The sequence below is a fragment of the Carya illinoinensis genome, chromosome 14, assembly GCF_018687715.1.
Source record: "Carya illinoinensis cultivar Pawnee chromosome 14, C.illinoinensisPawnee_v1, whole genome shotgun sequence".
Lineage (NCBI taxonomy): Eukaryota > Viridiplantae > Streptophyta > Magnoliopsida > Fagales > Juglandaceae > Carya > Carya illinoinensis.
In genome coordinates this window covers 26,662,013-26,676,191 of record NC_056765.1, presented here as the reverse complement: position 1 = coordinate 26,676,191, position 14,179 = coordinate 26,662,013, and the positions used below count along the sequence as shown (strand labels likewise).

The window sequence follows — 14,179 nt, the reverse complement described above, 5'->3', positions numbered from 1 at the left end:
ACCTCCTCTACAACTATCATCCACTACATGACTCCAACAAGCAACACCTGTCACCCACCTTCTTGCACTTGCTCTTCATCAAACAAACACGCACATCACATCCTGTCTGTTGCCATCATGTACAGAGTCATCCCTCGACCAAAAGGGGTGAAAGAAACTAAATATAATTTAGGGCTGTTATTTTTGTTTTATTCATAGTCCTTCCACCAGAAAAGGGTAGGTGCTGAATAAATAAATAATGAAGCCTTCCAATCCAAACGAGGCCCGTCTCTTAAATTTTTCCACGGTTCGGTGTGGACGTGTGGAAGAAAAAGCAACGATGTGAACTTCTCATGATTTGACCCGTTTTAGATAATATGAATTGAAATTGTTCGTAGATAGTAATAAAATATTTAAATTAATATAAAATAAGTTTGAAATAATTTGAATTAAAAAATTTTATGGAGTTTTAAATAGAGAAAAATTGAATAAATATATTAAAAAATTAAAATATTATTATAATATAATTTTTTAATATTATTTTTATTTTAAGATTTAAAAAAATTAAGTTTTGAAATTAAAAATTATTTATATTCATAATATTTAGATATTAAAATAAGATGGAATGGAATAGAAACATCTTTAAATGCCTATTTAAGTTGTGTTTAAATGTTGAGTTGAACTTAATTCTTTATGAATGATAGTAAGTTGAGATAATCGGGTGAGTTTTATGAGACTCATCTAATATGGGTTTAGATGTATTTTGATGTTAAAACGAGTTTAGTACTATTTATGAAAAATTAAAAAAAAATTATGGATCTCACGTATAAAGACGAGTTAAAAATAGTTATAAATCTCACATGTGAAGAGATTTTAAATTGAGATAAGTTTAATAATTTGAGAATTGTATATTTAGATTTTAGATTTAATTTATAATTAGATTAAACGGAGTTAATTTCGGTGCATTCGAATAATCAAACTAGCCTTACTTTCTACTTTGAGATTTAGGACCCATTCACTTTTATCATATCTAATCACACTCGTTGAGGTGGCATATTTTAGGGCAGCATTTGGTTACCAAGCTGAGTACTCAACTCAACTTATCTAATTTAATTATTACAATTTTTTCAACTTTCAATACAATATATAATAAATAATTTAACTTTTTCAAATCAGAAAATAATAATAATATTAAAAAATAATATTCAAATAATATTTTATTCAACTTTCAACTCATCTCAACTAAACTCAACTCATCATTCAAATCGGGTCAGTGTTTGTTCATTTAATTAGTTGACATATAAAATTGACAATATATATATATAGCGTGATTAGGGATAAAAAAAAAATTAAAGATGAAGATATCATTTCTCCATGTCTTTATACTTACATGCTCATGAACGACAAGCTTTAAACTTGAATAAATAAAAGGTCCATTTTCTTGTGCAAAAAGGGCTTTGAAATGAAGTAGGTTAAAAATATTCAATTGCTAATGCAAATGATTTCACTGCATCTAAAATATTATAATATCTCGTTTGGTTATACATGTGTGATAAGATGAGATAAAAGTAAAAAGTTAAATAAAATATCGTTAGAATATAATTTTTTATTTTGAGATTTAAAAAAATTAAATTATTTATTATATTTTATATGAAAATTTAGAAAAATTGTAATAATTATATGAGATAAAATAGTTTAAACTATGTGTTAAAGTCATTTTTCACACGCCTTTGAGCTGAGCTCTTAGCAATTTGGGTCTTCAGTCGTAAGCTTGTGGACACAAAGAAAACACTACTAGATAGGGGTTTTGGTGGTAGCTAGGGAGTCTCCGATGCCAAAGTCAATATCGTCTAGAGTTTAGTGCCAGTATGTAAAAAGTTCAGAGAGAATTTCTAATGCCTGGGGGTTGCCTTTTATGCCTAATATTTGGGATTTGACGTTCATGTCTCGTGTTTGGGGGTGTGTCCCCTCAACAGTACTTTTAGTTAGGCTCTTTTAATGCAGCGTGACTTTTAGACGGTGCATTTAATGTGGTGTGGCTCTTTGAGATGGTACATTTAATTCGGCATAACTTTTTGCCCTGTCACAGGATCAAGAGCTCCCCGCGATCTGAGTTCGCTTGTTTACTTGAGGCTATATATGGGGTGAAACTCTATCAAGATGGCGTGTCCCTTCCTCTTAGAGTTATGGTGGGTTTCTTGCCTGTTCAAGGTCGTAGACTAACTCCTGTTCCAGGCCCTGGGACCTTCTAGTTGGGTTGATGGGCCGTTTGGTCAGCCTGGTCCCCTCGTAGTATTAGGTTCAAGCTCTAGGCCTTTGGCCTAGGAGAAAAATCCCCTTATAGGCTTACACTATGTAACCAAATCTGACCTAATTATACATGAGTATAGTAAGAATGATTTGTATTTTCATCCTAAACTACTAATGTTTTTTAAATTTGTTGTCTAAAATACCAAATTTTAACTTTTTACATGATGTGTTAAGATATGATCTAACATATAACGAAAATTGTCAAGATTGATAGATAAGTTGCCAAATATCAATATTTGTATATAAGAAAAAGAGAAACGCTTTATACATAAAGATATTTCATAAAAATATACTCACAAATTAATTTAATTTGATATGAAACGTTTTATTTTTATTATAAAGTAGATATAAGATATCATCAATTTATAAATTTATTTTTTAAAAATAATTTTATGACTCTAGTACTTCTCTAAAAGAAAAGTATAAAGTATTAAGATTTCATTAGTTTGCTATGTGTTAAATTGTAGGAAATCTTTTTGTGACAATAGAAGTGAAACTACAAAACTGGTGTGGATGATCTTGCAATGAGTTTCACTAATTACTAGTAATGAATATTTTGCACAGAAGTCTTTTCATTAACTAGTTTTCCCTTTCTTCTTTTGGTTACATAGATAAGATGAAATGAGATAATATATTTTGTTCAAAATTGAATAAAATATTATTATAATATAATTTTTTAATGTTAATTTTATTTTGAGATTTGAAAAAATTGAATTATTTATTATATTTTGTGCGAAAATTTGTAAAAATTGTAATGATGAAATGAGATAAAATAAGATGAGATGAAATGTTTTAGATAACCAATCAGGATAGCAAAACCTAGAGACTAAATGAATATTTAACTCTAAGAAATTGTGGCTAGTTTTCATATCTTTTAATGTCATGTTAGGGTATAAATAAGTGAAGTTCATGGATGAACATACATGCAAGAAAGAAGTTTGAGCTTATGCAAATGGCTAAAATATCTCTTGTTTTATATGATTATGGATCAAATAAAAAGTTATAAACCCTAGGAGTTGGTTCAAGTAGTAAAAATCTTGGATTTGGAAGGTTCAAATTCTTTTGGACGCAAACAATTTATAGTGGTTATTGGATTTAGGGATTTTCTCTTGAATTACTTAAAATGCACTTGTGAAAAACTCATTTTTAAGGGACTGTGCACTCCCACAATTAGTTAAGATGTTATTCTTGAACACCTGGTACCAATAAAAAATAAAAAATATAAAAAATTTATCCTATATATCAATCTATACATCTTCTAGTTCACTTTAATATGTTGGGGGATATAATGAGTAACACTTTAAAATGTCTCAAAGATATGTTTTGGGATACCCTTGTACAATTATAACTCTATATTTTAGCTTGCTAAACAAGATGGAGGTTAGATAAGTTTAGGTGGCGAGATGGAAATGTTTAATTTTAGATAAAAGTTAAAAAGTTGTATAAAATATTATTTTTAATATTATTATTTTTTTAAAATTTAAAAAAATTAAATTGAGATTTGAAAAAATTGAATTATTTATTATATTTTATGTAAAAATTTAAAAGGATTGAAATGATAATTTGAGATAAAAAATTTATATCTCATCTTAACTGTCAAACCAAAAACTAAACTTTTGATTACTTGATTTATAAAGTGGAAATAAATTATAATTCAAGAGGGAAAATATAATTTCGTATTCAATTAATAAGCAAAAAAGGGGAGAAAAAAGAAATATTACGCGGAAAATAAAATGAACGAAACATGGATTAGATTTTAATTCTTTTTTCTTTTTAGGGGGTATTGTAAATAAAAGTCGTCTCTGTGCTCCTTCCGACGAGTTTTCCAATTCACCTCAGTCAGTCCACCTTCTCTCTCTCTCTCTCTCTCTCTCTCTCTCTCTATATATATAAATATGTGACAAAGGCATTTTCGGTTTTGATTTTGGAGCTGATCTTCTCGAAGATACCCCTTTCTATTATTGTCGCAGCGTTAGATCCGAACGGTGTCACGGCGACGGAGGATCTAGGATTGGGAGCTCGAGAGTTGGGTTGCGCTCTCTCTCTCTCTCTATCTCTATCTCGTTGTATGTGCGTCTTGTGAGAGTGGATCTGAGCGGCGATGGCGTTGTCAGGCATGCGAGGTCTCTCCGTTTTCATCAGCGACGTCCGCAATTGTCAGAACAAAGAGCAGGAACGCCTCCGCGTCGACAAGGAGCTCGGAAACATCCGTACACGCTTCAAGAACGAGAAGGTTAGGCCATGAATTTTACCACGCTTTGTTTAGTTGCCCATATATATTTTGATCGATCGGGATTAGTGGCTATATGTGTGTTTGGTCGCCGGAAAATGTCAGAAGCGAAAGGAATTTTGAATTTTGGGGCATGTAAAGTCAAGGTGTTCACTCAGATACTATTAAAAAAAAGAGATTTGTGGCTATCAATTAAGATTTATTACTTCTATTACAAAAGATGTTTGCTCAGATGAGTATCATTAAACTACATGGAGAAACTAGTAGGAGCTTCTAATTTTTTCACCTTTTGGGAAAGGCAAGTTTACATTCTATTCGGACTTTCATCATTGCTTTAGCGAGCGGCTGAACATAGAGAGCTGATGGTCCTTTCTTTAGTCTTTTGAGAGGGGAATGCAGGTATCAGCATGATAGAGCTTTTTGCTTGCGAGGACTCATTTACTTGTAAAAAAAAGATTGTTTGAAGGATTATACTTGGATGATAAATTTTTCTTCCCTGGAGTATTTGGTGCCATCTATTTGAAAGATAAGCATGATGCCTGCAATGTGCATTTTTGCGCATGAATTAAGATGAATTGTCATGTGTCTGGGCTGATTTTACTCATGCTGGAAGAATCAAGCACGTGAGGATGATGTGGCATATCTTCCTTATTTACCTTTTTTACTTATGGCAGTTGCATTTTGTGTTGGCCTGTTGGGTCAATTGGTCCTAACTGGGTTAGTTGTCTGTAAATTACTGAGCTGTGCAGTAATAGGTCAGTTATATTTGTGTTGTTGGTTGGTTATTGTCAGTTATTTGGGTCAGTTTACTTTTGGAAAAAAGTTATTTGGGTTAGTCTCAGTATGTGGGTTTATTGACAGATTGGTTCGTGTTTCCCATAAATTGCTGAATTATCCATGAAAATTGCATCAGTTGTGAAACCAAAAATGATTGTGGAGGACTGGTGTAATGATCAAAGGTAAACTGAAGCCACATCTGAATGTATATTCTAAAAGGACTAATTAAGGTGCCCCTTGAAATCATTATAAATAGCCCAAACTTCTCCTTATTTCCACCTGTTCTTGTTAGACCATTCCATTGTAAAAGGCACAGCTCAAGCTTCACACTTGCTGGGGTTGGCCTTGATGACATTTGCAATGATCCAATGAAAGCCCAAGCCACATCTAGACTTATACTCCAAAATGACCGGTCAAGGCTACAATTTCTTTTAGACAAATAGTCAAGGCTACAATTGGAGCATCTTTGAATTATTATTATTATTTTTTTGATCGGTAATCAAGAAGTTTAATAGGCAAAGCCCAAGTACACAGGGAGTATACTTGAGAAATACCTAACTAGAGTTTACAACGGAAAGAAGACAGTCATGGACATTTAGTTTGTTACAAACAATGGCCCCCACACAAGAAAACAATATTTTAAAGAAAAATTTTTTTAGCTCCTCCATCATTCTCTCATGGTCTTCGAAATTTCTATCATTTTGCTCTCGCCAAATACACCAACACATACATATGGAAATCATTTTCCATATTGCTGCAACTTGTGAATCTCCACAGAGGCCTATCCAGCATGCTAGAAAATCCACCAATATACGGGGCATGATCTATGATACTCCAAGACCTGTAAAAACATCAGCCCACATGGTCCTGGCCACCTTACAAAATAGAAACAGATGGTCAACTGATTTCCCATCTTTCTTACACATGCAACACCAGTCCAACACCATACACCACCTACACTCATAAGTAAATATGGGGTATCACACAACAACTTGCTTGCGGGGGTCTTCATCGGCATTGGTTCTCGAGTGTAGAGAGTTGGATGGTGTGAGAGCATAGCGATGACCATGAGTGTGCAAGTTTGTATTGATCTTGAGAGAGAGAGAGAGAGAGAGAGAGAGAGAGAGAGAGAGAGAGAGAGAGAGAGAGAGAGAGAGTGGTGTGGGGGATGGAGAACTTTGTGTGAAAGGTTTGTTTTATATAGAGAGGAGAAGGGTCTTTGGCATCATTAGATGTGATGGGAAGAAGAAATTCCAAGGGAAAAAGACTGTGGAGTTTGAATTGAAATGGGAGAGTCGCAACAGTATGAGTCTTTTGTTGTTTGGGTTCTCAAGGGCTGTTAGGTTGATTCCTAATGGGCTGGGTTTATGGGTTTTCATCCAAGAAGTCTTACTTATTCATTTAAAACATCATAGAGGCTTGTATAAAACATAGTCTTGTGGCTTGTTCAACACTTATCCAATCTGATAACTTCAAAGGGGCTTTTAGAAATTCATGAGCCCTTGGGCCGATAACAATATTCTCATTTCAGCCCTAACGAATTGGGCCTGGGTTTTACATGATCAAGCATGGTTTGCAATTCATTCCAGTAAAATACAATGGTTGCCTGAGGAGTGTAAGACCAGTACTTTCACCAGTGGAATAAAGGAGGATTAAGATCATTGTTATTATTTTTAGCACCCCCACCTTGATAGCAACTTTTGATTTGGTTTGACTGTAGGAGAAGGATGCCTTAAGTCACCTATCAAAAAAGGATGCCTTAAGTTAATAACACCCAAAAAATAGACACCAACCATTTTCCACCATCCTCCTTGTGATACTCCTATATGATAAGAATAAGGGTAGATGGTGTATGGGATCCCACATTGCTTGGGAAGGAGAAGTTCTTACTTTTTATAAGGTTCCAATGGGGCTTCAATTGTATCATTGACTAGTCCTTTTGGAGTATAGGCTATGCGGTTTGGGCTTGATACCCCCATATGATAAGATTGAGGGTAGGTGGTGTATGAGATTCCACATTGCTTGGGAAGGAGAAACTCTTACTCTTTATAAGGTTCCAATGGGGCTCCAATTGTATCATTGACTAGTCCTTTTGGAGTATAGGCCATACGGTTTGAGCTTTCCATTGGGGCGTTATAGAGCCTATCTCAACCAGAAATGTAGGACTTGAGCCATGCCACTTACAACGGATAGGCCCGATGAGGACGTTAGGAATTTAAGGGAGGTAGATTGTGATACCCCTATATGATAAGATTGATGGTAGGTGGTATATGAGATCTCACATTGTTTGGGAAGAAGAAGTTCTTACTCTTTATAAGGTTCCAATGGGGCTTCAATTGTATCATTGACTAGTCCTTTTAGAGTATAGGCCATGTGGTTTGAGCCTTCTTTTGGGGCGTTACAGAGCCTATCCCAACCAGAAATGTGGGACTTGAGCTATGCCACCTACAACGGACAGGCCCGACGAGAACGTTAGGAATTTAAGGGGGGTAGATTGTGATACCCCTATATGATAAGATTAAGGGTAGGTGGTGTATGTGATCCCATATTGCTTTGGAATGAGAAGTTCTTGCTCTTTATAAGGTTCCAATGAGGCTCCAATTGTATCATTGACTAGTCCTTTTGAAATATAGACCATGTGGTTTGGGCCTTCTATTGGGGCGTTCCACTCCTATGACAACATATATTGATATCTTTGGCACTATTGGATTGTGAATTTTTTTTATTGGCATTGGATGTTCGAAAACAAAGTCTTGACTAATCCTGGGGGTGCACCTTGGTAAGGAGTTTGCCGCAAGTGCACCTTGGGTAATTCAGGGGACAATTCCTCTAGTTTGATGCCCCTAGATATTGTTTGCACCAAGGGTTCTAACATTAGACTTGGAGGGAGTATGCCACCCAAACCAACGCTCTTACCACTTGAGTCAACCCCTAGGGGCTTGTTGGAATGTGAATTTTCCTGGCCACTTAAATAAAGGTGTGCTTGAATATAAGCAATTTCCTGAAAAGAATAAAGCTTGATATCAGCAATGGGCACTGAGACTATTATGCTACCTTTATTTTTTGCCCTGATCCTTGGATTAAATGTCATCCCATAAGTTGGGAGGTTGAAAATCTCAGGTGTAATCTTGTGAGGATGTGCATGTTATACCTAGAAAAAAGGTTTTTTGTGCAACTGCTTTGTATTAGGTTCCCTAAAAATTTGCTGTATTTTACATGTCACATTTGTTTGTATTTAATATCAGTTATGCTTCACAGTATCATTTTGGTTGCTTGTGATAGTTTTTCTTGTACTGCTCTTGGCTTTTTGCTCCCTTTTTCTTGAAACTTTATAGTATTTTTTTCTTCTTTCAACAGGGTTTATCACCTTATGAGAAGAAAAAATATGTTTGGAAAATGCTCTACATTTACATGCTTGGCTATGATGTGGATTTTGGTCACATGGAAGCTGTTTCTCTAATATCTGCTCCAAAGTACCCAGAAAAGCAGGTAATTTCATCTTGTGTACTAATTTTTTCAATGACAGGAACTTGGATCAGTTCTTTACATGTTATTGGCTTGGTAAGGCCCTGGTTTCAAGCTTAACTGCTGAAGACCAGAAATATTGAGATTTGGTATCATCGTGGCGTTTTTGTATTATTTAACTTGTGGTTCTCAAAAGACATCTTTCGCATCTATTACATGGTTTCATGTTTGATGTTAGTCATATATTGCCTTGTCCTCTATGTTTAGAAATAACTTTACTCTCAGCTGTATTTCTGATTTTTATTGGACTAAAAATGGCTGCAGGTTGGGTACATTGTGACATCAAGTTTGCTAAATGAGAACCATGATTTTTTGAGACTGGCAATAAACACTGTGCGCAATGATATTATTGGTCGCAATGAAACTTTCCAGTGTTTGGCATTGACCATGGTATGGTAATAGGATACCTTTTTAAATTTTAAGAGCTCACTATTTATCTTTTTGCTTGAAACTACATTTGATTATGATTATCTATTCTCTTTTTACCTGTCAAAAGGATCATGCATTTGCTTTATCAAGATGCTTATGGAATATCCTCCAGTGTAGCACGCCTTGATGCATATTTCAATAATTTACTTATCATGATGGCAAATTTGGCCTGTATCATTGGTAACTGACGGACTGTTATGTTTGATGCTTTATACTCAAGGATACTCCTTTTCATTTTGTATAATGACTATTCTCAACTTATTCCAAGACATCTGGTGTTCTTCCAAGACATCTGGTGTTCAATTTGTATATTTAATATTTATTAGGAGGAGACAGTTTTGTTAAAGTATGTGCTGTAATAAGTGTATTATGAAGGGTTGAGACATCGATGGAAAAATAGTGTTTTACTTTGTTTGTTTAAGAAGCCAAGGATCTTCTATGTAGGAACAGGTCCATTTGAACAATGGCATTGGGATATTTGGTGTATGACTGTATGTTTATTAGGACATGATTGACTCTTCTGATGTTTCATTCATGTCCTAGTGTTTTTAACCATCTGAGACTTGAACTTGTTGGAAGTTACTGATTATTTATCACAGAGAAACAGTTGAGATCATGATGTGATCTCCTGCACAGTTTGATGTTCAGATTCTGCATTTTCCCATTCAATAATCACAGAAGCACTGTATTGCAACTACATCTTGTCAAATTCCTGACAGCTTGTGGAATTTCAATTTTGGAAAGTCCTTCACAAGGAAAAGGGCTAAAGAATTTCCCATGCAACTGGGCAATTTATTTCAACTTAATAAAGGCCAATTTTGACAAGTTGGATTTGGTTAATCTCATATGTATCTTTTTCCCATACATTCTAGGCCTTATGTGCCTAAGCATACCATCAAGAATGGTTAGATTCATAGAATCATAAAGGTTTTCTTTATGACTTTCCACTGGCTAAAGTTGAAAAAAAAATATCAATAACATTTTCAATTATTTCTCTCTCTCTCTCAAAAAAAAAAAAAAAAAAGAAAAAAAAAAAAAGAAAAAAGAAAAAACTCAAACAAGCTGCATCTCCTGGTTTATGAGAGCCTGCAAGGAAAAATAGAGCTGTACCACCAAGCCCTCCCCTTCATTACACATCCTTTCTGTTCTCTTGTGGATATTTGGCTACTTTCATGTAATCATATCTTTTCAACATACTTTTTATGATGGTACACTCTAACACTGCTTCCATTTTCCTAGAAGGTGGTTTAACTCTTGATAGACAATGCAAATTCTTTAGTTAATGTTTTAGTGTAATGAAGGGAAGGACTCAGTACTCTGCTTTGCAAATATGCAGAACTTGAATCATTATATTTCAGAATTTTACTATTATTTTATGATCCATCAGAAATTATTTGATCTACTTTTTATGGTATTTTTACTAATAAATTAACTCTGCAAAGCTTTTGTTTATTATTCTTATTTTTTAACTATTGCATGTGAGAGAATGTAAAATGTTTTCTGACTTGTCCCTGCCACAGTGTCTTCTTTTTCTTAACTATCATATCATACTCTTGTTTTGCATTAAAAGCTATTGCTCCGTCATGACCTCACCTCATTTCTTAAACTCTGTAGGTTGGCAACATTGGTGGTAGAGATTTTTCGGAGTCTTTAGCGCCTGATGTTCAAAAGTTACTTGTAAGAGAACACAAATATTTTTTTATTAATCAGTAATTATAGAACATGATGGATTTAATGAAGTCTTTTGATTTAGATCTCTAGCAGCTGCAGACCGCTTGTGAGGAAGAAAGCTGCACTTTGTCTGCTGCGCTTGTTTAGGAAAAATCCTGATGTTGTCAATGTAGATGGCTGGTATGTTGGAATGTTCCTTTTCTGGCATAAGATGGAATATAGTTACTTGTGGTTATTTATAGTTCCTTTTACCATTTGTCTTAGGGCGGATCGGATGGCACAGCTATTAGATGAACGTGATCTTGGTGTCCTGACATCATCTATGAGCCTTCTGGTTTCACTAGTATCAAACAACCATGAAGCATATTGGAGTTGTCTTCCAAAATGTGTTAAAACATTAGAGAGGCTTGCCAGGAACCAGGATATTCCCCAAGAATACACTTACTATGGTATCCCATCTCCCTGGCTTCAGGTTTGTGTTGGCTTTCTCCTCAACTTCTTTGCATGTAATGGGTGTAAAGTAATGCAGGGTTGCGCAAAAATATCTGATTGCTGTTTCCCTAGACTGGACTCTTAGCTATAGAATAAACTGGAAATTGATAAAATCCTGAAACTGGTTGCAGTTTAATCAGATTGGTCATCCCTTGTACTCTGACTGATCAATAAAGCCAAAGAAGAATAGAAATATAAGAAATATCTAAGTAAATAAACTCCAAGGGGTTGGCCCAAGTGGTGGAAACCTTGGTTTTGAGGCATCACTCCCTTCAAGTCCAACGTTCAACACCTCATGGATGCAAAAAATTCTTTGGGGCCACACCCCTGGTGAAAAGCCAGCAATTTGACTAGTTCTCTGTAGGGAAATTTTCGAGGGTGTGGTGCACGGGACCGGGGTTTACTTTGCAGGGGTGGGTCCGAAGGGCCCTGCTTTGGAGAAGTTCCCTGACATAAAAAAAAAAAGCTATGTAAATATTCGCATCCTTGGTGCCCTGTTGATATGCACGTACTTACATATTTATGAATGCATTGATTTGTTTCTATAGATATGTGTTATCTAACATCCAAATGCACCCATAGTGTTTTGGCATTAGATATCGTTTGAATTATGGCTGGAGAAGCAATAGCTCAGGTAGAACCCCCAAGCCCAAGGCCTTTACCACTTGAGCCAACCCCTAGGGTCTAAAATTATGTTACTTTACATAGGTTTAGACAATTTCCATTTTTAAGAACCAACCCATTGTGACTTGACTATTGGGCGACTTGTAATTGGTTGATGTATTAACAAGTTGGTGACTTGTAGTGGGTTTATGTGTTAACAAGTAAAAATTAATGCTTCTTAGCACTTGGTTAATGCAGGTTAAGACAATGAGGGCTCTTCAGTATTTTCCAACCATTGAAGATCCAAACACCAGAAGATCGTTGTTTGAGGTTCTGCTTTTCTCAAGGGAAATGTTTTTTTTTTCCTTGTTACATTCTGTTTATATTGACCTTGAGTTGGTAATTTCAGGTCTTACAACGGATATTAATGGGGACTGATGTTGTTAAAAATGTAAATAAGAACAATGCATCACATGCTGTTCTGTTTGAGGCTCTGGCTCTTGTAAGTTTACAGCCCAAATAAATTTAGTTCATTGCATTTTATTTTAAAATGGCTGATTATTTAGTGACTTCTGTACATTCATAGTTCGTACATGCATACAAGCAAATTACTTCTGTGCATGTTTATGCGTGCACAAGTGTGTTTATGTGGAGAAGATGTTGCCATTATGAAAACTTTCTGTAACTTGTAAAAAGAATGAAAGCTTGAGTCCAGTATTTTTAATGGTTTCCATGGAAACAAATTAGTTTGTGCATTTCTTGGGAAAAAAGATTTGAGTTCTCTTTGTTGAAACGTTCACTATCCTGAACTGCATAGGCATACATGCATGGGTATACACATGGACGTACCCACTTACAAGCATAACTATGCGGAGTGCGAAGTTATGCCTTCGAGGATAAGTGAAATCATGCAAATGCACGACCCCTCTCTCTCTGTTCTCTCTTCGTCACAGATTAATACTGATGCTTGCTGTCCACATGTATTTGCCCAAAAAGGGGAAAAAGATACAGAAGGATACTGAAGGAGTGGAGCTTTCGAATAGATTTTTAACATGATAAATTTACAGCTCTTTTACAACTCTATTTCAAATAAAGGGTGGTTGTGTAAAATTGAAATTATTTTTAACAAAGTGGCACAATTATGTTGCTTAGTTGTAAAATGGTTGTAAAAGAGTTGTAAGTGTATCATTATCGCATTAACCTCTGTAAATTTTGTTTGTGGGGTTGACTGAGATTGTTAGGGCATGTTTGGACACTTGGAGTATTCAAAATTTTGTGAATAGGTGTGAAATGGTTTGAATGAAGATGTTTTATTGGGTTTTGGGAAATGAGAAACAGTTAAATAAGAATATTATAAAGTTAAAAGATTGCTTGAATATAATTTTTGTTTTGAAGTTCGTAAAAATTGTATTGGTTTTTGTGTTTTGTTTTGAAGTTTGTAAAAGTTGTACGGTTTTTGTGTTTAGATAATGATTAGATGAAAAAGTTGAAAAATTTGAATTCGAAAAGTGTTTTGTGTTTGAGTGATGTTTGTTTTGAAGTTTGTAGAAGTTGTATTGGTTTTTATGTTTGGATAATGATTAGATAAAAAAGTTGAAAATTTTGAATTTGAAAAGTGTTTTGTGTTTGAGTGATGTTTGTGAATGAAATTATGAGAAGTTTTGAGAATTTTTTACCTGTCCAAACATGCCCTTAGATTGCCCTAATCTTTTGGGACAGTTCTCTCTTTTGAGTCTTAGTCTTTCCACTGTTTAAATCTCTGCTTCCTATATTTTCCTTTTCTAATAGGTAAAAGAATGGTTGTTTTGGTTTCAGGAAGTGATGTTGCCAGGGCAACACTATTCCTTTACTTATAAAAAGGAATATAGTTGTACCTATCAAAAAAAAAAAAAAAAGGAATATAGTTGTACTCTTCTTTAGGATATTAAGGGGCTATCTTATTGCTTTTTCTCATGTTCTAATTGCTCTATCTCAGGTCATGCATCTTGATGCTGAAAAAGAGATGATGTCTCAATGTGTTGCCCTTCTTGGAAAGTTTATTGCTGTGCGTGAACCAAATATTCGATATCTTGGCTTGGTAAGTTGTAGAAACATTTCTTTTAATCCATTCTGTTTTTACCTATAAAAAAAGGTTGTAGAAACCCTTCTGTTAGTATTTTTCCT

General features: G+C 34.7%; 1 protein-coding gene across 2 annotated transcripts in view; it reads left to right on the top strand.

The window, feature by feature from the left end:
• Positions 1 to 4,107: 4,107 nt before the first annotated feature.
• Positions 4,108 to 14,179, top strand: part of LOC122294488 (AP-2 complex subunit alpha-1-like) — a 34,975-nt gene continuing 24,903 nt past the window's right edge. The window contains exons 1-9 of one of the 2 annotated variants that reach the window (XR_006237655.1): positions 4,108 to 4,522; positions 8,654 to 8,785; positions 9,086 to 9,211; positions 10,865 to 10,927; positions 11,004 to 11,101; positions 11,186 to 11,393; positions 12,275 to 12,346; positions 12,426 to 12,518; positions 13,992 to 14,093. Coding sequence is in view for 1 of the 2 variants with exons in the window: in XM_043103266.1 (XP_042959200.1) it covers positions 4,391 to 4,522; positions 8,654 to 8,785; positions 9,086 to 9,211; positions 10,865 to 10,927; positions 11,004 to 11,101; positions 11,186 to 11,393; positions 12,275 to 12,346; positions 12,426 to 12,518; positions 13,992 to 14,093 (1,026 nt within the window). In the remaining variant the exon portion in view is untranslated. The remainder of the gene's footprint in view (positions 4,523 to 8,653; positions 8,786 to 9,085; positions 9,212 to 10,864; positions 10,928 to 11,003; positions 11,102 to 11,185; positions 11,394 to 12,274; positions 12,347 to 12,425; positions 12,519 to 13,991; positions 14,094 to 14,179) is intronic. The other variant, XM_043103266.1, reaches the window with a different exon arrangement.